The following is a 25,414-nucleotide window of genomic DNA, read 5'->3' as shown; positions in this document are numbered from 1 at the left end:
GTAAAACTCACGACATATCCTATATTTCTGCGTTTTTCACGCATCACGCACCCATTGAAGTCAATGGGTGCGTGAAAATCACGCGCAGCACACGGAAGCACTTCCGTGGGGCGCGCGTGATTCGCGCAACATCAGTACAAAGTATGATTGAAAACAGAAAAGCACCACGTGCTACAAACATACAAACAGAGTGTCATAATGATGGCGGCTGCGCGAAAATCACACAGCCGCGCACCATATGATCATGACACACGGAGCTGTTAAGTGCCTTTTGCGCGCGCAAAATGCTGTGTTTTTTTCGCACGCAAAACGCACACGCTCGTGTGAATCCGGCCTCATGGGAAGTTCCTTCTCCTGTGTCAACCACTGATTGACCGATATTTCTTATTAAAAAGAGATTCTTCAGTAGCTATAAAGTGTATTATACAGTTCTGTGTCCCAGCTACTGCAGAATATCATAACACACATCTAATCTGCTACAGAACATCATAATACACACCTCAGCTGCTGCAGAACATCATATTACACATCTAATCTGCTACAGAACATCATAATACACCTCAGCTGCTGCAGAACATCATAATACACACCTCAGCTGCTGCAGAACATCATAATACACACCTCCGCTACTGCAGAATATCATAATACAGAACACAGCTACAGCAAAACAACATAATACACACCCCAGCTGCTGCGGAACATCATAATACACACCTCCGCTGCTGCAGAATATCAAAATACAGAACATAGCTACTGTAAAACAATATAATACACACCTAATCTGCTACAGAACATCATAATACACACCTCCGCTCCTGCAGAACATCATAATACACACCTCAGCTGCTGCAGAACATCATAATACACACCTAATCTGCTACAGAACATCATAATACACACCTCAGCTGCTGCAGAACATCATAATACACACCTAATCTGCTACAGAACATCATAATACACACCTAATCTGCTACAGAACATCATAATACACACCTCAGCTGCTGCAGAACATCATAATACACACCTCATCTCTTAGGGTATGTTCACACGAGGGCGTCCGTAACGGCTAAAATTACGGGGATGTTTCAGCCTGAAAACATCCCCGTAATTTCAGCCGTAACGGCATGTGCACGCCGCGTCCATTACGGACGTAATTGGCGCTGCTATTCATTGGAGTCAATGAATAACGGCTCCAAATACGGCCAAAGAAGTGACAGGTCACTTCTTTGATGCGGGCGTCTATTTACGCGCCGTCATTTGACAGCGGCGCGTAAATTACGCCTCGTGTGAACAGACAAACGTCTGCCCATTGCTTTCAATGGGCAGATGTTTGTCAGCGCTATTGAGGCGCTATTTTCGGACGTAATTCGGGGCAAAAACGGCCGAATTACGTCCGTAATTAGTGCGTGTGAACATACCCTTACAGAACATCATGATTCACACTTTAGCTATGGCCACCCTATAAATGTATTCAGAGATGGCACAATCCCAAAATTTATTTGCGTCTTAGTAAATTATCCTGTGGATATGCCATAAAGTTTAAGTTGGGGGTACCCCTTTAATTGAATGTGACCTGTAGAACAGATTTAGAGCTCAGTCTTGGTTAGAAGTTCTTTGCCTTCTTTATGGCCCACAACAAAAATGTTGCTTGTGTTGAGAGACTAAGGGTATGTGCACACACACTAATTACGTCCGTAATTGACGGACGTATTTCGGCCGCAAGTCCCGGACCGAACACAGTGCAAGGAGCCGGGCTTATGTACGACGCTAGGAGTCCCTGCCTTGCTGCAGGACAACTGTAATCATGTTTTCAGTACGGGACAGTTGTCCTGCAGCGAGGCAGGGACTCCTAGCGTCGTACATAAGCCCGGCTCCCTGCACTGTGTTCGGTCCGGGTCTTGCGGCCGAAATACGTTCCGTCAATTAGGGACGTAATTAGTGTGTGTGCACATACCCTAAATGCACAGTATTAGGGCAGAGACACACGAACGTTGCGTTTTTGCGTGCGCAAACAACGCTGCGTTTTGCGCGCTCAAAAACCATTTGACAGCTGCGTGTGTCATCCGTGTCTGATGCGCGGCTGCGTGATTTTCGCGCAGCCGCCATCATAGAGATGAGGCTAGTCGACGGCCGTCACTGTCCAAGGTGCTGAAAGAGCTAACTCTTTCAGCACCCTCGACAGTGAATGCCGAACACATCCTATCGAAAAACCTGTTGAAAAAAAAGAAAAAGTTCGTACTTACCGAGAACTTCCCGGCCGTTGCCTTGGTGACGCGTCCTTGGTGACGCGCCTCTCTTGACATCGGGCCCCACCTCCCTGGATGACGCGCCAGTCCATGTGACCGCTGCAGCCTGTGCTTGGCCTGTGATTGGCTGGAGCTGTCACTTGGACTGAATTGTCATCCCGGGAGGTCAGACTGGAGGAAGAAGCCGGGAGTTTTCGGTAAGTCAGAACTTCGTTTTTTTTCTACAGGTTCATGTATATTGGGATCGGAAGTCACTGTCCATGGTGCTGAAACAGTTTAACTCTTTCAGCACCATGGACAGTGACTGTCTCCTGACGTCGCGGACCGGAAACTTTTTTGCCGGGTTCGGCCAAAACGAGTTCGGCCGAACCCGGTGAAGTTTGGTTCGGTTGGCCGGGTTTGCTCATCTCCAAGACACTCCGTTTGGATGCTTGGAAACAGAAAAGCACGTGGTGCTTTTCTGTTTACATTCATCCTTTTGACAGCTGGTGCGCTGTTTCAGTCGGTTCGCACGGAAGTGCTTCCGTGCAACCTGCGTGGTTTTCACGCACCCATTGACTTCAATGGGTGCGTGATGCGCGAAATACGCAGAGTTATTGAACCTGTCGCGCTTTTTGCGCAGCGAACAAACGCTGTGCAAAAAGCACGGACTGTCTGTACTGCCCCATAGACTTGTATTGGTCTATGCGTGGTGCGTGAAAACCACGCGGCCCGCACGGACCCAATACACGCTCGTGTGAATCCCCCCTTAAATGCGGTAGTTGAATGTTCTCTGCGGGTGTCAGCTCTCAGCTCTTTATATGTCCATTATACTCCAGGAATAAAACGGTCTACAGCTGCCGTCACACCCATGGTGCCAAGTGGAAACATTTTTTTTTATATGATTCATTTTGCTTTTCCACTGTTATTCTGCTAATTATTTACATTTTTTGTTTTTCTATTTGCTTTTGATTTAATTTTGTGTTTTACCAAGAACAAACAGAAACACTGTGGTCTACGTCAAGTACAGAGGTCATAGGTCGAGTAAAGAAGAAAAATGATGTCTCTTCCCACCGATGGTACGATAGGGGCCACATATAGATATTTTATATATGACGCTGAATGTATCATGTGCAGGGAGGTTCATTCTCTGCGTTAATATAAACTTAGCTCCATCTAAATTGGGATGCAGAGTCTATTCTTCATCCTTAACCCCCGACAATTTTTCAGGTGCCAAGTTTGCAGTCTTTAGGGTTGACCCTTTGTAGGCTAGAACTGGAGATCAAACACTGTACAAGGTCAGAACCTAAAACCCTAGGTGTTGGTATCACTGGACCCCACAGGTTGTAGCTGAAGTAGGTGTCAGGGGAGCGACTATCAGCAAAATGGTCAGAGCCCAAACTGTATCTCTCAGGTATTGAAACAGAGTAACAAACTAATGCTCATATACTGTCTTGATGGCATCATCTTTGAATTTTTGTACCACTGCCCAGCCAAGGTCTATACACAGAGGAGAGTCCGGGAGAAAGAAGTCAAGGACCAGGGACGCCTATAACAGGACATTTCCAAAGGGCCAACTATAAAACTCTCAATCTGCATTTCATGTTAGAAATTTTCAAAATTTACAGTGGATTTTCCAAAATGTACCTCTATATTATTTTTATTACACCAAAGAGATTTGCCCTATTATAATTCTGGCATTGGGGCCATTGTTTTTCAGTGTATATACACCTCTGACCACCTGGGACAGGAGGCTTAGTGCTTTTTTGCCCCCATTTCCCTTCGATGATCCATGGGTTAAAACGTCATTGCCCCCTGAAGTGCATCCTACACATACAGACTTAGGTATCAGACAGATTGGCACAGAGGCTATACAACAAGGCACAAAAACTAAACAGCAGGGCACAGAGTCTGTACGGCAGCTGTATGTCAGGGCATGGAGGATTTACGGCAGGGCACAGAGGCTATATGGCAGGGCAGGAAGACTATATGGCAGGGCACAAAGGCTGTATGGCAGGGCACAGAGGCTATATGGTAGGGCATGAAGGCTTTACAGCAGGGTGCAGAAGCTTTATGTCAGGGCACCGAGACTTTACGGCAGGGCACTGAGAATTCATGTCATGACATGAAGGCTGTGTGTCAGGGCGCGAAGGCTTTACAACAGGGCATTGAAGCTATATGGCAGCACACAGAGGCTATATGGCAGGGCACAGAGACTATATGGCAGCACACAGAGGATATATGTCAGGGCACAGAGGCTATATGGCAGGGTAGGAAGACTATATGGCAGGGCACAGAGGCTATATGGCAGCACACAGAGGCTATATGGCAGGGCACAGAGGCTATATGGCAGGACACAGAGACTATATGGCAGGGCACAGAGGCTATATGGCAGCACACAGAGGCTATATGGCAGGGCACAGAGACTATATGGCAGCACACAGAGGATATATGTCAGGGCACAGAGGCTATATGGCAGGGCACAGAGGCTATATGGCAGGGCACAGAGACTATATGGCAGGGCACTGAGGCTATATGGCAGGGCAGGAAGACTATATGGCAGGGCACAGAGGCTATATGGCAGGGCACTGAGGCTATATGGCAGGGCACAGAGACTATATGGCAGGGCACAGAGGCTATATGGCAGCACACAGAGGCTATATGGTAGGGCAGGAAGACTATATGGCAGGGCACCGAGGCTATATGTCAGGGCACAGAGACTATATGGCAGCACACAGAGGCTATATAGTAGGGCATGGAGGCTTTACGACAGGGTGCAGAAGCTTTATGTCAGGGCACAGAGAATTCACGTCATGGCATGGAGGCTTTAAACAGGGCACGGAGGATATACGGTAGGGCACAGAGGCTATAACAGCGAAATGGAAATAATGACGCAGGTGTGAACAGAGCCTAATCTATAAATCCGACATATCCCTAGATGTATGGCGCAAGATGTTAAACAAGAAAAAAAAAGTAGACCTGCGACAGATGCAGGCCCATAGACCAAAGTTAAAAACACATATATATTACATGTATACGATTTTTAATGGGATGACGTGAGATTGTATTGAATTGGTATCATCCCAAATTGTACTCACAATTAAAGAAACGTTAAGGGTGGGCACATCTGTAAATTGTGGAGTAGAGGCCTCATGCACCTCTATGGAAACCCCGTTATACTCCATACAAAACGCAGCTGTAATATGGCCATGTGCATGATGTTTTTGATCTCGGTTTGTCTATCTACGTCTGTGTATTCATTGCACTGATACATTGTATTATTTTCTTCATGAAACCTCCATATATAATATCACAGAGCGGTGGCGGCTTTGTTGTGTCTTACCAGCGTCTTAATTAGATTAACACTTTACACGACAAACTGAAATGAACAAATGAGCCGCGTTTCATCTGCTTTGTTGTGTTTGGCTGAGATGTGAAATCAGAGCTTCATCAAAGTCCTACCTTTCCCCACACATAAAGGCTGAGGCGGCTTTGAGCGACTTCCATGTGGATGTAAAGAAAGTTACCTATACGAGTTTAGAGGGAAGACGAAAGCTCCTGTAAGCTTTGTTATCAGCACACAACTTTCTATAAGATTAATGAGGCCAAAAATGTTCAGATACTTCAACACTTAAAAAAATTTACTTTTCTATGTGATTTTGAGTTTAAGCAAAATCAGGACATGGAATAACCCGAGTGCCTGGACCATGCTGGTATAACCTGGGTATCATCTGTATATAATTATATATGTACAGCTGGTATAAGTTATACATCTTCTTGTATATAGTGATATGGAGCATGCTGGTATAACCTGGGTATCTTCTGTATATAATTATATATGTACAGCTGGTATAAGTTATACATCTTCTTGTATATAGTGATATGGAACATGCTGGTATAACCTGGGCATCTTCTGTATATAATTATATATGTACAGCTGGTATAAGTTATACATCTTCTTGTATATAGTGATATGGAGCATGCTGGTATAACCTGGGGATCTTCTGTATATAATTATATATGTACAGCTGGTATAAGTTATACATCTTCCTATATACAGTGATATGGAGCATGCTGGTATAACCTGGGTATCTTCTGTATATAATTATATATGTACAGCTGGTATAAGTTATACATCTTCTTGTACATAGTGATATGGAGCATGCTGGTATAACCTGGGTATCTTCTGTATATAATTATATATGTACAGCTGGTATAAGTTATACATCTTCTTGTATATAGTGATATGGAGCATGCTGGTATAACCTGGGTATCTTCTGTATATAATTATATATGTACAGCTGGTATAAGTTATACATCTTCTTGTATATAGTGATAAGGAGCATGGTGGTATAACCTGGGTATCTTCTGTATATAATTATATATGTACAGCCGGTATAAGTTATACATCTTCTTGTATATAGTTATAAGGAGCATGCTGGTATAAGTTATACATCTTCCTGTATATAGTGATATGGAGCATGCTGGTATAACCTGGGTATCTTCTGTATATAATTATATATGTACAGCTGGTATAAGGTATACATCTTCCTGTATATAGTGATATGGAGCATGCTGGTATAACCTGGGTATCTTCTGTATATAATTATATATGTACAGCTGGTATAAGGTATACATCTTCCTGTATATAGTGATATGGAGCATGCTGGTATAACCTGGGTATCTTCTGTATATAATTATATATGTACAGCTGGTATAAGTTATACATTTTCTTGTATATAGTGATATGGAGCATGCTGGTATAACCTGGGTATCTTCTGTATATAATTATATATGTACAGCTGGTATAAGTTATACATCTTCTTGTATATAGTGATATGGAGCATGCTGGTATAACCTGGGTATCTTCTGTATATAATTATATATGTACAGCTGGTATAAGTTATACATCTTCTTGTATATAGTGATATGGAGCATGCTGGTATAACCTGGGTATCTTCTGTATATAATTATATATGTACAGCTGGTATAAGTTATACATCTTCTTGTATATAGTGATATGGAGCAGGCTGGTATAACCTGGGTATCTTCTGTATATAATTATATATAAACAGCTGGTATAAGTTATACATCTTCTTGTATATAGTGATATGGAGCATGCTGGTATAACCTGGGTACATTCTGTATATAATTATATATGTACAGCTGGTATAAGTTATACATCTTCCTGTATATAGTGATATGGAGCATGCTGGTATATCCTGGGTATCTTCTGTATATAATTATATATGTACAGCTGGTATAAGTTATACATCTTCTTGTATATAGTGATATGCAGCATGCTGGTATAACCTGGGTATCTCCTGTATATAATTATATATGTACAGCTGGTATAAGTTATACATCTTCTTGTATATAGTGATATGGAGCATGCTGGTATAACCTGGGTATCTTCTGTATATAATTATATATGTACAGCTGGTATAAGTTATACATCTTCTTGTATATAGTGATATGGAGCATGCTGGTATAACCTGGGTATCTTCTGTATATAATTATATATGTTCAGCTGGTATAAGTTATACATCTTCTTGTATATAGTGATATGGAGCATGCTGGTATAACCTGGGTATCTTCTGTATATAATTATATATGTACAGTTGGTATATTATACATCTTCTTGTACATAGTGATATGGAGCATGCTGGTATAACCTGGGTATCATCTGTATATAATTATATATGTACAGCTGGTATAAGTTATACATCTTCTTGTATATAGTGATATGGAGCATGCTGGTATAACCTGGGTATCTCCTGTATATAATTATATATGTACAGCTGGTATAAGTTATACGTCTTCTTGTATATAGTGATATGGAGCATGCTGGTATAACCTGGGTATCTGCTGTGTATAATTATATATGTACAGCTGGTATAAGTTATACATCTTCCTGTATATAGTGATATGGAGCATGCTGGTATAACCTGGGTATCTTCTGTATATAATTATATATGTACAGCTGGTATAAGTTATACATCTTCTTGTATATAGTGATATGGAGCATGCTGGTGTAACCTGGGTATCTTCTGTACATAATTATATATGTACAGCTGGTATAAGTTATACATCTTGTTGTATATAGTGATATGGAGCATGGTGGTATAACCTGGGTATCTTCTGTATATAATTATATGTGTACAGCTGGTATAAGTTATACATCTTCTTGTATATAGTGATATGGAGCATGCTGGTATAACCTGGGTATCTTCTGTATATAATTATATATGTACAGCTGGTATAAGTTATACATCTTCTTGTATATAGTGATATGGAGCATGCTGGTATAACCTGAGTATCTTCTGTATATAATTATATATGTACAGCTGGTATAAGTTATACATCTTATATACAGTGATATGGAGCATGCTGGTATAACCTGGGTATCTCCTGTATATAATTATATATGTACAGCTGGTATAAGTTATACATCTTCTTGTATATAGTGATATGGAGCATGCGGGTATAACCTGGGTATCTCCTGTATATAATTATATATGTACAGCTGGTATAAGTTATACATCTTCTTGTATATAGTGATATGGAGCATGCTGGTATAACCTGGGTATCTTCTGTATATAATTATATATGTACAGCTGGTATAAGTTATACATCTTCTTGTATATAGTGATATGGAGCATGCTGGTATAACCTGGGCATCTTCTGTATATAATTATATATGTACAGCTGGTATAAGTTATACATCTTCTTGTATATAGTGATATGGAGCATGCTGGTATAACCTGGGCATCTTCTGTATATAATTATATATGTACAGCTGGTATAAGTTATACATCATCTTGTATATAGTGATATGGAGCATGCTGGTATAACCTGTGTATCTTCTGTATATAATTATATATGTACAGCTGGTATAAGTTATACATCTTCTTGTATATGGTGATATGGAGCATGCTGGTATAACCTGGGTATCTTCTGTATATAATTATATATGTACAGCTGGTATAAGTTATACATCTTCTTGTATATAGTGATATGGAGCATGCTGGTATAACCTGGGTATCTTCTGTATATAATTATATATGTACAGCTGGTATAAGTTATACATCTTCTTGTATATAGTGATATGGAGCATGCTGGTATAACCTGGGTATCTTCTGTATATAATTATATATGTACAGCTGGTATAAGTTATACATCTTCTTGTATATGGTGATATGGAGCATGCTGGTATAACCTGGGTATCTTCTGTATATAATTATATATGTACAGCTGGTATAAGTTATACATCTTCTTGTATATAGTGATATGGAGCATGCTGGTATAACCTGGGTATCTTCTGTATATAATTATATATGTACAGCTGGTATAAGTTATACATCTTCTTGTATATAGTGATATGGAGCATGCTGGTATAACCTGGGTATCTTCTGTATATAATTATATATGTACAGCTGGTATAAGTTATATATCTTCTTGTATATAGTGATATGGAGCATGCTGATATAACCTGGGTATCTCCTGTATATAATTATATATGTACAGCTGGTATACGTTATACATCTTCTTGTATATAGTGATATGGAGCATGCTGGTATAACCTGGGTATCTTCTGTATATAATTATATATGTACAGCTGGTATAAGTTATACATCTTCCTGTATATAGTGATATGGAGCATGCTGGTATAACCTGGGTATATTCTGTATATAATTATATATGTACAGCTGGTATACGTTATACATCTTCTTGTATATAGTGATATGGAGCATGCCCGTATAATCTGGGTATCTATTAAATACTATAATATATAGGATTATAGGAAAGGAAAATTAGGTAATAGCTCTTTGGCATGCACCATGTTGGCAAAATAATTAATGCAATCAATGTTTACTAGGCACTGCCACTGATCACGGGGGAGGATCTGTTGATTTCAGAGTTTAATATAAAGACGATGATTTGGAGCCCGGCAGTATGAATATCCTTCTTTCTACATTCCCAGAAGGCAGGTCAAAGATCTCTGCGCACTTCTTCCCCCGGCTATATTAGTAGTCACCCACATTTCTCTACACGGGGTCACTTAACAGAACCAAAGGTCTTGGGGATTAACCCTTGATCACCTCATTGGGATTTGTATCAAATTAAAACAAACAACGCGTTTCAGGACCAATGAAGTCCTTTCATGTAACAGAGATATATAGTTACAACCTTCAGTATATATATAGAGGTAAAACAGAATGCAATAACACGGTTCACCCGGCCTTGAAGGCAGAGTCATTAACGATATAATAAATACATTAAACACTATAAATAAATCAGTAATAAATAAGAAACAGATCGAGCTCAGATCTAGTATCAGCTTCTACGGGCCCCACAGCATGAGGGGGCCCGTGCCGCCCACTGTCATGGCCCGGTGGCGCCACTAGCAGCTGCTATGGCTACTACAGTGGTAGCGACGCCACATTCAATAGGAAGCAGATTCTATTGAACGCTATGGCAAAGCAGGGAGGTATCTCCCCGCTCTGCCATTTACTAGGCCACGTGCGCAGGCCGGCGTGATGACATCACTGGATCACGCCGGCGGATCCCGTCGGCGTTGATGCTTTGGAGAACGGGTCCCAGGTGAGTATAAAGTTTTTTGTTTTATTTATTTGGGGGGCGATATATGGTGCCATCTACAAAGGGGAAGTAGTGTGCTATCTAGGGGGGCTATATGGCACTCTACAGTGGGCTGTATGGCACTATCTACAGGGGGCTGTATGGCACTATCTACAGGAGGGGCTGTATGGCACGAGCTACCGGGGGGGGGGGCTGTATCGCACAGTCTACATGGGAGAGGTGGGGGTCACTATCTACAGGAGGAGCTGTGTGGCAGTATCTACAGGGGGGCTGTATGGCGCTAGCTATGGAGGGCTGTATCGCACTACCTACATGGGGGAGGTGGGGGTCGCTATCTACAGGAGGGGGCTGCATGGCGCTATCTACAGGGAGGCTGCATGGCACTATCTACAGGGAGGCTGCATGGCGCTATCTACAGGGAGGCTGTATGGCACTATCTACAAGGGGGAGGTGGGGGCACTATGTACAGGGGAGCTGTATGGCACTATCTACAGGGAGGCTGTATGGCGCTATCTACAAGGGGGAGGTGGGGACACTATGTACAGGGGGGCTGTATGGCACTATCTACAGGGGGGCTGTATGGCACTATCTACAGGGGGGCTGTATGGCACTATCTACAGGGGGGCTGTATGGCACTATCTACAGGGGGGCTGTATGGCACTATCTACAAGGGGGCGGTGGGGGGCACTATCTACAAGGGGGCGGAGGGAGCACTATGTACAGGGGGGGCTGTATGGCACTATCTACAAGGGGGGCTGTGTGTGGCACCCAGGGGAGGGGGGGCCCAATCAAAAGTTTGCTATGGGGCCCAGTCTTTCCTAGTTACGCCCCTGATCTAGTTCTTTTTATCTATGAATAAAGGCAATGTTTTCTTTTCATGATTTTGCCGTTTGTCTCTGATACATCACAGGCCGCTTCACCCGGAAGTAGTTTATTATTAGAATAAACCACATTTCCTTTTTTTGTATTGAACTACATATACTTAACGCACATCCAACAGTTTTAACATGACTCACATTTTTATTGATTCTGTACGTAGAATATATGTATTTATTGTATAGCCACTATAGTTAATTTGGATATACACCTCTCCGGTATCTGAACAATGGCAGCATCTTCCCTTTGGTGGAGGCCACTGTAACGCTTCATAGAGTTGTGTCGATTATCTAGCAGCTTTCCTATTATCTTAAATTTTCCACTTTCTGACAACTGATGACCTATTCCCCGGATATGTCATAAGTATGTCATCGGTGCGGGTCCTGCACAGACCCCGCAGAGTTAAGCTGCTCCGGTGTCCTGCGCGCACCGGATGTTATTGCACATTATCCAATGTACGGAGCTGGAAGCAGTTGGCTCCGTACATTGCAGATCGGCCGTTCTGCAATCTTTTCCGACAATCTTTCTTAGACCCCATACAGACAACCAACTATATGGCGCTGTTTTGCACACATATCGCTCAACTATTAGCACTTTCTATGTACTTAACACTGTTAAGATAAGCCTGATGAAGACGCGTTGAAATGAGTAGCTTGTCGACCCTGCACACCAATATTAAATTATGAACTTTGCTTAGCCTCATTGCCAATCATTAGCAGCGCCACTTTGGTTCCATTTTTTAATTTTTTTTGTCTTTTTGTTCATCACTTGACAACAAACGCAGTTTTATTGTGTCTGTGGACCAGGCAGCAGCTATTGTTCTTACACCTTCCTTATTGTGATACCTGCCAGTATCTACAATCAAGGTGAGCACTTTCTAATGATTTAGTTGCTCTCCTAACATCTCTCGTCCAGGTCTCTGGCAGGTAAGTCCATGCTGCCAACTGGTGTTCCCTGGTGAAAACCTGCGTGTCTGTCACGTCGCACCTCAACGCTGCTAGCGCTAACCATAAACTTGCGGAAAGGAGTCCTATACGTGCTGCCGGGTTCGTGACAGCACAAATGACACTAGGGATGTCATAATATTACTGAACATTGGCGCTGGGTTCAGAACCATTTACCTGGCGTCTTTCTTCTGGCTTTTTTGTTTGCATATTTCGTTGACTGACTTCTGGGGCTCCCACCGATGCCAAGAATGTAGAGACTGCAGGGTATAGCAGAGTGGCCCCTTAGGCTTGAATGAGGCCATGATGCAATTCCGGGTCCAGCACCTGGTTGGGAGTGCCAAAGTTTTGACAAAAAAAAGCAGACATGGCTACGGCCCCTTGGTTTTAGGCCTTGGTGGGAGACTGTTTGAAAGCTGAGGTCTCGCAAGTGATGCCACTGTGTCTGACGCAATAATGTCACTTGAGTTGTTGGGTTGTCACTCCATGGCAATGATGCCCATATAGAAGAGGACACCCCGAGCAAACAAATAAAATGATGCCCCATTCTTGGTGGTGGTTCCCAGACTTCATGCCAAGACAAGAGGGTTAAATATTACTTGTGCCCCATTTGCTAACATTGAGGGGCCTCTGAACCAGTGGAGATTGAGAAGTCCATCAAGAAGTCATTGGGTCGTTGACGCCATTGCCGCATGTCTCGTGAAGCTTCAGAAGCAGTGATATGGACCTCCTTGATCTTTATACAGTGTCCTTATTAGTTCAAGTCAAGCCAGGGCGTCTTTTTCGGAAGCGGGGTGACGTCTATATATTCTATTTTCCGTAACATCTGCCGGGACGAAAATCAGTAAACTGGCGCCAAGACGTAGATATGATATAAGCAGCAGCAGTATCTCAATGTGTCATATACAGTATATGATGAATATTGATGACCCATCTGTCGCACGCTGTTGTCGCTTGATGTACTGCAGCGAACGGCGAATGAAAGACGAGCGCAGGAATTTATTATCATTTCTTTTCTTTTTTTATCTTTCCCTTTTTAACACCTTGTGTTTTATCAAGTAAAGACATAAAGGGCTCATCAAAGTTAGAGCGGAGACAGTTACTTATCGGAACATTAAAGGCTCTTCCCTTTGTCATGTATCTTTTACAGCGTACAGTCTGGAAACATCAATTCATTATTCACGCTCTCCCTTTTTAATCCATTTACGGGCCGCTACTGTTCCCATAATTATCCAGGTTGCAAATCAGTCCTGTTAGCATTTTTCCTAGATGTTCCGACTCCAAAGGCTTCAGATCTCCTCCATAAGACTATTAGGGGAGACGGCATTCATTATTTACATTGATGTTCAGAAAAACGTCTGCTGCTCACAGCTGTACTCCGCTCATAGGGGTTCTCTGTACATAATAGTGGTGGAGCCAGATCCTAAATGCATCGTAACATATGTGAGATTTACATTTTATTCATAGTATTCTTAGTATCACAGCGGCAGCCGGTCTGTGTGGAGCAATAATGTAATGTACCAGACTGCAGCAAGTTGTGGGTTTACTGCTAATTATTATTATACTGGTAAATATCTATCTATCTATCTATCTATCTATCTATCTATCTATCTATCTATCCCATATCTATCTATCTATCTATCTATCTATCTATCTATCTATCTATCTCATATCTATCTATCCTATCTATCTATCTATCCCATATCTATCCCATATCTATCTATCTATCTATCTATCTATCTATCTATCTATCTATCTATCTATCTATCTAATATCTATCTATCTATCTATCTAATATCTATCTATCTATCTATCTAATATCTATCTATCTCATATCTATCCCATATCTATCTATCTCATATCTATCCCATATCTATCTATCTCATATCTATCCCATATCTATCTATCTATCTATCTATCTATCTATCTATCTATCTATCTATCTATCTATCTATCTATCTATCTATCTATCTATCTCATATATATCTATCTATCTATCTCATATCTATCTCATATCTATCTATCTATCTATCTATCTATCTATCTATCTATCTATCTATCTAGCTATCATCTCATATCTATCCTTCTATTGATTTTGCATTGGGGCCCAGGACCCAGCCTTCCTTCCTTCCTTCCGTCTATTCTTCCTTCCTTCCATCTGTCTATTCTTCCTTCCTTCTGTCTATTCTTCCTTCCTTCCTTCCTTCCTCCCTCCCATCTGTCTAGTCTTCGTTCGTTTGTTCGTTCGTTCGTTCGTTCGTTCCTTCCTTCCTTCCTTCTGTCTATTCTTCCTTCCATCTATTCTTCCTTCCTTTCTTCCTTTTGTTTATTCTTTCTTCCTTCTGTCTATTCTTCCTTCCTTTCTTCCTTTTGTTTATTCTTTCTTCCTTCTGTCTATTCTTCCTTCCTTCTATCTATTCTTCCTTCTTTCTTTCCAGTCTTCTGTCTATTCTTCCTTCTGTCTATTCTTCCTTCCTTCTGTCTATTCTGCCTTCAGTCTGTCTATTCTTCCTTCCGTCTGTCTATTCTTCCTTCCTTACATCTGTCCATTCTACCCTTCCTTCTGTCTGTTCTTCCTTCCTTATTTCTTTCTATTCTGCCTTCTTTCTGTCTATTCTACTTTCCGTTTGTCTATTCTTCCTTCCTTCCTTTCATCTGTCTATCCCATCTTTCCTTTTTTCTATTCTTCCTTCCTTCTGCCTATTCTTCCTTCCTGCCATCTGCCTATTCTTCTTTCCTTCCGTCCGTCTATTCTTTCTTCCATCTATTCTTCCTTTCTTCCTTCCTTCCCTCCGTATATTCTTCCTTCCTTCCATCTGTCTATTCTACCCTTGCTTCTGTCAATTTTTCCCTCCTTCTGTCTATTCTTCCTTCCTTCCTTTTGTCAATTGTTCCTTCCGTCTGTCTATTCTTTCTTCCATCTGTCTATTCTTCCTTCCTTCTGTCTATTCTTCCTTCTTCCTTTCCTATCTTCTGTCTATTCTTCCTTCCTGATTTCTGTCTATTCTTCCTTCCTTCTTTACTTTGCCCCCTTTCATCCTTCCATCTGTCCATTCTTCGTACCACTCTTTCTTCCTTTCATCTGTCTATTCTTCCTTCCATCTGTCTATTCTACCCTTCCTTCTGTCTATCCTTCCTTTCTTCCTTCCTTCCTTCCATTCTTTATTCCTTCCCTCCATCCGTCTATTCTTCCTTCCTTCCTTCCTTCCTTCCATTCTTCCTTCCTTCCATCTGTCTATTCTACCCTTCCTTCTGTCTATTCTTCCTTCCTTCTTTTTGTCTATTCATCCTTCCATCTGTTCTTCCTTCCTTCCTTCTTTCCTTCCTTCATTGTTAATTTATTCATACATTTCTGGGAGGAATAACAGAGGAACAGCACAATGCAAAGTTCTAAGAAAAAAAGTTTCAGAATTATTATTTTATGGGGAATACAAGTATTTACTAAAATAGACATGTCAGGAGAGGTGACAGGAAAGATGAGTGAATTAATTGTACAGTGATCAAATTGGGCCCGAATATCCCAAAAGTTTCAGATTCAAATCCGAAACGTTTTAAGTTTGCAGCGCACGAATTGTGGCAAAATGACATCTGTCGGTGAGTGCCGGCCGCCGTTTTACAGATTGGAAAAAGGATCACATGACCTCAGTCAGCCTTCCCAAAATACACTGCGGTTAAGGGCCCTATACTATATATGTTGCTGTCACTGTGACATTATTAATGCTGTCTCTGATTTATAGAGCTGGAGAGCGGCCGGATACAGTCAGTCCTAGAGGATCAGAGAGTCAGGCACCAGTTTCCAGGGCAATCTAGCCATTCACAGCAAATTCACGTGGACCGAATCCAATCTGACGACTGATTTGATTGAATCGGACGCAAAACGATTTTCAGGAAATTCACTTATCTGTAGTGACAGGTCCTCTTTTATTCATCTACCCATCGCATCAATACTATTAGGGCCCCAGGCTGAGCTTTGCAGTAGTCTCGGATTATTTTCTCCCATTACTCCAATGGTAATTTCTCTCTGCGGGGAGCGGACTTCTCCCTGCAGCCTCTGCTGCGCAGGACGGCCGGACTGCATCCCCTACACAAGTACAATGCTCTGCGTGTTTTATTTGTGTGAGTTGTGAATATACGTTATATACTGTGATATTAGGACGTCATGGTAATTGCACTCACATAGTCGTTGACAGGTAGATCTTCTTCAGTCAGGGATCTGGACTGACGTTTGCCGTTCTGCTTTTGATCTTTTTGATCTTTAGGTAAAAGTAATTTTTGTTCTCCTACAGACTCATCGTCTTCTCCGCCATCAAAATCTACAAATTCAGGAGCTAAAAAGGAAAGAAAGGACAGACATAAAAGAAAAGTTCCCCAAGAATGAAATCCCCATAAATAGAAATTCCTAAATCCCTTACAAATCAAATATATGAGGCTGCTTCTTAGATATATCTGCCTCTGGGAAAGCTGAGTGACAGTTTGGTCATCATCACAGCTCCCACAGGTTGTCACCCAGGTTCTGTAGAGGAAATCAGCGCTGAAATGAATCTAACTATCCTAAGAGACCAAGGGTGTAAATATCGTAGAGGTAGAACAGGCAGCTGCCATGGGCCCCATGCAGTAGAAGGGCCCCATCTCAGGTTAATCACATCAGAACTACTATTAGGTGGTAGGGACCTAAGAAAAGCATAATATCTCCACAGGAATGGCATCGGTAACAACTGTCTTGTCGCCCATCTCTCCTGTATGGAATGGAAAGAGGGTAGGTAGCATTATACCTATCTATCTATCTATCTATTTATCGCCTTGGCAGAAGAAGACAACTCAAGGCCTTATATTTGCTGGGGAATTGGAACTGCTAGTTGTATGAATATGTCTTGCACTTCATGCCCTGTAAATTGCATTGCACCAAGGGCTCCGTCTCCGATCATATAACTAATTACAGGGGGCTCCGTCTCCGATCATATAACTAATTACAGGGGGCTCCGTCTCCTCTGTGATAATTATCAAATTAGTCACCGGTTTTAATAAACAATAGGTTGTATTTTCCATAAATGAGACGTAATTGGATTGTCTAAATCAGCAGAATGCACATGGCTTTGATGATTTTAATAATTAAATGTAATTAGTAATTAGGCGGACATATTCTCTACATGCTTGTGCTTATTAGGTGATGCTATTGCTTTAATGAGCATTTAAAGTTATTCTATAATGTCTGTATAATGGTACAATCAGCATTAATGTCAAAACATCATATAGAAATTTCCACATCACATTTTTAGTTTCTTTTTCGTCAGCTGGTGTCAATTTGAGTAATTTGTAAATTAATTTGATGTAAATAAAGGTTAGTTATTGTATAATGCAAAAGTTCTTTGTACTTTGTCTATCAATATCTAATCATTTCAAGATCTCTGCTTCCTTTCAGTAAATAGAAACATTCTTGTTCACACTGAGTCTGAAAACCTGTTGGAAACGTGTCCTGCTCACACTGTCGTCTGTGTTAGAAATGACGTGATTTTATAATTATTTTTGTTTTTCTATGAAACATTATGTCAGCAGATACTGAAGATACTTATTGTTCTAAAGAGAAAATTCTGTTACCTGATGGAGAAGCCGGAAAGATCCAGTGCACAGACTTATTGTGACATATCTCCAGGATGCGGGAATTCTGCAGGAAATCTTTGTCCTCTATTGGAGTCTCAGAGGGGATCCAGAACATGGACTCTTCATAGATTGTGGTAGAGACTTCCCCGTCCTAAAGTGAGAGGAGATAAAAGTAAGAAAATAAAATATATACTCTCCTTCTTCCAAAGGCCGTCTGCAAGGTACTGTATTCCCTACATGCCTTCTTTCTCTTTCTTTCTTTCTTTCTTTCTTTCTTTCTTCTCTCCATCTCGTCCTGCCTTCCTTATCTCCTTTCTTTCCCCTTCCTTGGTCTCTCTCTATTCCCCTCCTTACTTTCTTTTTTTCCCATCTTCCTTCTCTCCTATATTCCTATCTTGCTTTCTGTTCTTTTTTCCCCTTTCTTCCGTTCTTCTTGTCTTTCTCCTTCCTTGTTCTGTTTATCCCCTACATCCTCCCTTCTTTCTTTTTCCTTCTCTCCTGTAGCCCTCTCTAACTATCTGTCTTCTCTTCTTTATCTCATTCTTCCCTCTTTCCTTACCTTCTCCTTCCTACCTCTATCCATCCCATTCCTTCCTTCCCCAATCCATCTCCTTTTTTCCTCTATCTATCCCTTTCCTTCCTTCCTGCCTTCCTTCCTACCTCTATCCCTTTCCTTCCTTCCTGCCTTCCTTCCTACCTCTATCCATCCCTTTCCTTCCTTCATACCTCTATCCATCTATTTCCTTCCTTCCTTCCTTCCTCTATTCATCCCATTCCTTCCTTCCTCTATCCATCCCCTTCCTTCCTTCCTTCCTTCCTTCCTTCCTTCCTCAGATGTCTATGTATGCTACAATATGGGAGCAGGGGCTTTAATCAGTGCGCTACAGACACATTTTCTATTCCGCATCCTGAGTAAAATTGATGACAACTCCTATAGTCACAGTAATGGCGGCCATATTTGATGTCACTCAACTTTACAAAGACACAGACAAAACTAAGAAACAACTGAGTAGAATTTGAAACAAGTTGTCAGCAGAAGACGACTCGTGAACTTATTTTTACTGGTATTTTTTTGTTTTTAAGAGGAAATGCTCGATAGTTTCCATATAGAATAATTGGCATTGGTGTAAGTGCGTCAGTATTAATGCAATGGTGCAGATTCTCAAATATGTGGTCGCCACCTCGGTAATCCAGCCTAAATAGAGAACACAGAATATTTACCCCATTCCGTGCCCTTTGGCTTTTGGAAACTTGTTCATTGAGCTGCTGAATAATGACTGACACTTCCAGCTCAGGGGCCACACAGTCAATACACTGGATAAAAACATAAAAGACTAGAGCCGTCTATACAGTAAGGAATGTATGTTATATATAGTACATTAGGGTGTAGCTATAGGGCCAGGGGTTGCAGTTGCACCAAAGGCCCCTCAGCATTATAAAAGTACAATGCAGAGGTGTATACCAGTGTCTGTATATAAAGTGTATATAATTAAGCAAGGACCTGATATGCCTCCCTTAAAAGACTTTAAGAAATAAAGTGACTGTTCCCAATTTTGCCAGCTGCCTATTCCATTGAAAACATACCCCCCAGGGAAGTATCTAAAGGAGGTGCCGAGGCAGCATAAGCAGCCGAGTACCGGTGCTTAAATGGGTTCCAAGGTCCCTCTGCCACATAAGAAGGCACCAGTATTATATATGGCCCGTGGTAAATGGGGGGCACTGTAATAGATCTTGAACTGGGGCCCAGGAACTTCAATTTACGTCTCTATACCCCCCTTTTCCCAAATAGCTGGGGTTACCAATGTCCGACATAAGTGTTTGGTTTGAAGATATCCTATAGACAGAACACGTAATGCACTGGCCGTAATTATATATCGCCTGTGCAATACTTAAGAAAGTCGGGAAATATCATCTTTTGGGGGATATTGATCACCGCAGTTAAGAATCATTGTCCTACATGATAATGCGTACCTAAAAGTAATAGGGGAAAAGGTGAGGGCAACCAGGGGCTCAACTTCAATCAATGGGTTTGGAATCAAGAGTTGTCAATTGGGAGGACATGACCCTGCAATAGTGAAGGAGGAGGGAAGTTCATAAAGAAACTATTCTGATTCCCCCACTTGTTGGTGGAAAGTGACCTGAGGGCCCATTTGTTATGGGACCAGGATTTGTTATGGGACCCACACATGAATAGTTACACCTGTGCCCTATTTTGCCATTTATATAGTAAAAAAAACGTTGTAGGACAATACCTCAACTTCTAGCCACTCTGTCTCCTTAATGGCTGGGATTTCTTTACTCTGAGTCTTGATGAAGCATTTTTCAAGTCCAGCAAAGTAGATTCCAGTAATTCCCTAAAAATAGAAAAAAACATTGTGAAGATAATATAATCCAACCAATTGTCAAAAGATTGTGGATTATCACACATCACTCCATAGCAACGTGGCAGTCTTCAGAAATCCTTGTATCCATAAACTTAATACATTTAAATAGGAGAAATTAGCAATTAGTTAAGAGTATTCTGCTGAATTCCTAAAGAAATTACTTCACTAAAATGGTGCAGTTCATTATTCAGAATAAGATCTACAATAATAGTGTCACCTATGTAATAAAATCTAACCACTATAATACTGACCTCTATGTACAAGAATATAACTACTATAATACTGCCCCTATATACAAGAATATAACTACTATAATACTCCTCCTATATACAAGAATATAACTACTATAATAGTGTCACCTATGTAATAAAATCTAACCACTATAATACTGACCTCTATGTACAAGAATATAACTACTATAATACTGCCTGTATATACAAGAATATAACTACTATAATACTCCTCCTATATACAAGAATATAACTACTATAATACTCCTCCTATATACAAGAATATAACTACTATAATACTGCCCCCTATATACAAGAATATAACTACTATAATACTGCCCCTATATACAAGAATATAACTACTATAATACAGCCTCCTATATACAAGAATATAACTACTATAATACTGCTCCTATATACAAGAATATAACTACTATAATACTGCTCCTGTATACAGGAATATAACTACTATAATACTGCCCCTATATACAAGAATATAACTACTATAATACTGCTCCTATATACAAGAATATAACTACTATAATACTGCCCCTATATACAAGAATATAACTACTATAATACTGCCCCCTATATACAAGAATATAACTACTATAATAATGCCCCCTATATACAAGAATATAACTACTATAATACAGCCTCCTATATACAAGAATATAACTACTATAATACTGCTCCTATATACAAGAATATAACTACTATAATACTGCTCCTGTATACAGGAATATAACTACTATAATACTGCCCCCTATATACAAGAATATAACTACTATAATACAGCCTCCTATATACAAGAATATAACTACTATAATACAGCCTCCTATATACAAGAATATAACTACTATAATACTGCTCCTATATACAAGAATATAACTACTATAATACTGCCCCTATATACAAGAATATAACTAGTATAATACTGCCCCTATATACAAGACTATAACTACTATAAAACTGCTCCTATATACAAGAATATAACTACTATAATACTGCCCCCTATATACAAGAATATAACTACTATAATACTGCCCCCTATATACAAGAATATAACTACTATAATACAGCCTCCTATATACAAGAATATAACTACTATAATATTGCTCCTATATACAAGAATATAACTACTATAATACTGCTCCTGTATACAGGAATATAACTACTATAATACTGCTCCTATATATAATAATATAACTACTATAATGCTGCCTCCTATATACAAGAATATAACTACTATAATACTGCCCCTATATACAATAATATAACTACTATAATACTGCTCCTATATACAAGTATATAACTACTATAATACTGCCACCTATATACAAGAATATAACTACTATAATACTGCTCCTATATACAAGAATATAACTACTATAATACTGCCCCTATATACAAGAATATAACTACTATAATACTGCCCCTATATACAAGAATATAACTACTATAATACTGCTCCTATATACAAGAATATAACTACTATAATACTGCCCCTATATACACAAATATAACTACTATAATGCTGCCTCCTATATACAAGAATATAACTACTATAATACTGCTCCTATATACAAGAATATAACTACTATAATACTGCCCCTATATACAAGAATATAACTACTATAATACTGCCTCCTATATACAAGAATATAACTACTATAATACTGCCCCCTATATACAAGAATATAACTACTATAATACTGCCCCTATATACAAGAATATAACTACTATAATACTGCTCCTATATACAAGAATATAACTACTATAATACTGCCCCTATATACACAAATATAACTACTATAATACTGCCACCTATATACAAGAATATAACTACTATAATACTGCTCCTATATACAAGAATATAACTACTATAATACTGCCCCTATATACAAGAATATAACTACTATAATACTGCCCCTATATACAAGAATATAACTACTATAATACTGCTCCTATATACAAGAATATAACTACTATAATACTGCTCCTATATACACACCAATATAACTACTATAATACTGCCACCTATATACAAGAATATAACTACTATAATACTGCCTCCTATATACAAGAATATAACTACTATAATACTGCCCCTATATACAATAATATAACTACTATAATACTGCTCCTATATACAAGTATATAACTACTATAATACTGCCTCCTATGTACAAGAATATAACTACTATAATACTGCTCCTATATACAAGAATATAACTACTATAATACTGCCCCTATATACAAGAATATAACTACTATAATACTGCTCCTATATACAAGAATATAACTACTATAATACTGCCCCTATATACACAAATATAACTACTATAATACTGCCACCTATATACAAGAATATAAGTACTATAATACTGCTCCTATATACAAGAATATAACTACTATAATACTGCCCCTATATACAAGAATATAACTACTATAATTATGCCCCTATATACAAGAATATAACTACTATAATACTGCTCCTATATACAAGAATATAACTAGTATAATACTGCCCCCTATATACAAGAATATAACTACTATAATACTGCTCCTATATACAAGTATATAACTACTATAATACTGCCTCCTATGTACAAGAATATAACTACTATAATACTGCTCCTATATACAAGAATATAACTACTATAATACTGCCCCTATATACAAGAATATAACTACTATAATACTGCTCCTATATACAAGAATATAACTACTATAATACTGCCCCTATATACACAAATATAACTACTATAATACTGCCACCTATATACAAGAATATAAGTACTATAATACTGCTCCTATATACAAGAATATAACTACTATAATACTGCCCCTATATACAAGAATATAACTACTATAATTATGCCCCTATATACAAGAATATAACTACTATAATACTGCTCCTATATACAAGAATATAACTACTATAATACTGCCCCTATATACACACAAATATAACTACTATAATACTGCCACCTATATACAAGAATATAACTACTATAATACTGCTCCTATATACAAGTATATAACTAATATAATACAGCCCCTATATACAAGAATATAACTACTATAATACTGCTCCTATATACAAGAATATAACTACTATAATACTGCCCCTATATACACACCAATATAACTACTATAATACTGCCACCTATATACAAGAATATAACTACTATAATACTGCCTCCTATATACAAGAATATAACTACTAGAATACTGCTCCTATATACAAGAATATAACTACTATAATCCTGCTCCCTATATACAAGAATATAACTACTATAATACTACCCCTATATACAGGAATATAACTACTATAATACTGCCCCCTATATACAAGAATATAACTACTATAAAACTGCCCCTATATACAAGAATATAACTACTATAATACTGCCCCCTATATACAAGAATATAACTACTATAATACTGCCCCCTATATACAAGAATATAACTACTATAATACTGCTCCTATATACAAGAATATAACTACTATAATACTGCCTCCTATATACAAGAATATAACTACTATAATACAGCCTCCTATATACAAGAATATAACTACTATAATACTGCTCCTATAAACAAGAATATAACTACTATAATACTGCTCCTGTATACAGGAATATAACTACTATAATACTGCCCCTATATACAAGAATATAACTACTATAAAACTGCTCCTATATACAAGAATATAACTACTATAAAACTGCTCCTATATACAAGAATATAACTACTATAATACTGCCCCTATATACAAGAATATAACTACTATAATACTGCCCCCTATATACAAGAATATAACTACTATAATACAGCCTCCTATATACAAGAATATAACTACTATAATACTGCTCCTATATACAAGAATATAACTACTATAATACTGCCCCTATATACAAGAATATAACTACTATAATACAGCCTCCTATATACAAGAATATAACTACTATAATACTGCTCCTATATACAAGAATATAACTACTATAATACTGCTCCTGTATACAGGAATATAACTACTATAATACTGCCCCTATATACAAGAATATAACTACTATAATACTTCTCCTATATACAAGAATATAACTACTATAATGCTGCCAATATATACAAGAATATAACTACTATAATACTGCCTCCTATATACAAGAATATAACTACTATAACACTGCTCCTATATACAAGTATATAACTACTATAATACTGACCCTATATACAAGAATATAACTACTATAATACTGCCTGTATATACAAGAATATAACTACTATAATACTGCCCTTATATACAAGAATATAACTACTATAATACTGCCCCCTATATACAAGAATATAACTACTGTAATACTGCTCCTATATACAAGAATATAACTACTATAATACTGCCCCTATATACAAGAATATAACTACTATAATACTTCTCCTATATACAAGAATATAACTACTATAATACTGCTCCTATATACAAGAATATAACTACTATAATACTGCCTGTATATACAAGAATATAACTACTATAATACTGCTCCTATATA

The 25,414-nt window shown here is 38.9% G+C and overlaps 2 protein-coding genes across 2 annotated transcripts in view; one reads left to right on the top strand and one right to left on the bottom strand.

Moving 5' to 3' along the window:
- LOC142658927 (uncharacterized) overlaps window positions 1-16,502 on the top strand; it is a 30,752-nt gene extending 14,250 nt beyond the window's left edge. Inside the window, exon 4 of the mRNA XM_075834534.1 lies at window positions 16,384-16,502. Coding sequence (XP_075690649.1) covers window positions 16,384-16,502 — 119 coding nt within the window. The remainder of the gene's footprint in view (window positions 1-16,383) is intronic.
- Window positions 1-25,414, bottom strand: part of TNMD (tenomodulin) — an 88,040-nt gene that overhangs the window by 16,343 nt on the left and 46,283 nt on the right. Inside the window, exons 4-6 of the mRNA XM_075836723.1 lie at window positions 20,497-20,598; window positions 18,242-18,395; window positions 16,823-16,974 (exon numbers count right to left, since the gene is read on the bottom strand). Coding sequence (XP_075692838.1) covers window positions 16,823-16,974; window positions 18,242-18,395; window positions 20,497-20,598 — 408 coding nt within the window. The remainder of the gene's footprint in view (window positions 1-16,822; window positions 16,975-18,241; window positions 18,396-20,496; window positions 20,599-25,414) is intronic.

This window comes from Rhinoderma darwinii, chromosome 8, assembly GCF_050947455.1.
Source record: "Rhinoderma darwinii isolate aRhiDar2 chromosome 8, aRhiDar2.hap1, whole genome shotgun sequence".
In the NCBI taxonomy this organism is placed as follows: domain Eukaryota; kingdom Metazoa; phylum Chordata; class Amphibia; order Anura; family Rhinodermatidae; genus Rhinoderma; species Rhinoderma darwinii.
The sequence above is the reverse complement of the archived record's forward strand: the minus strand, read 5'-3'. Positions and strand labels throughout refer to the sequence as shown.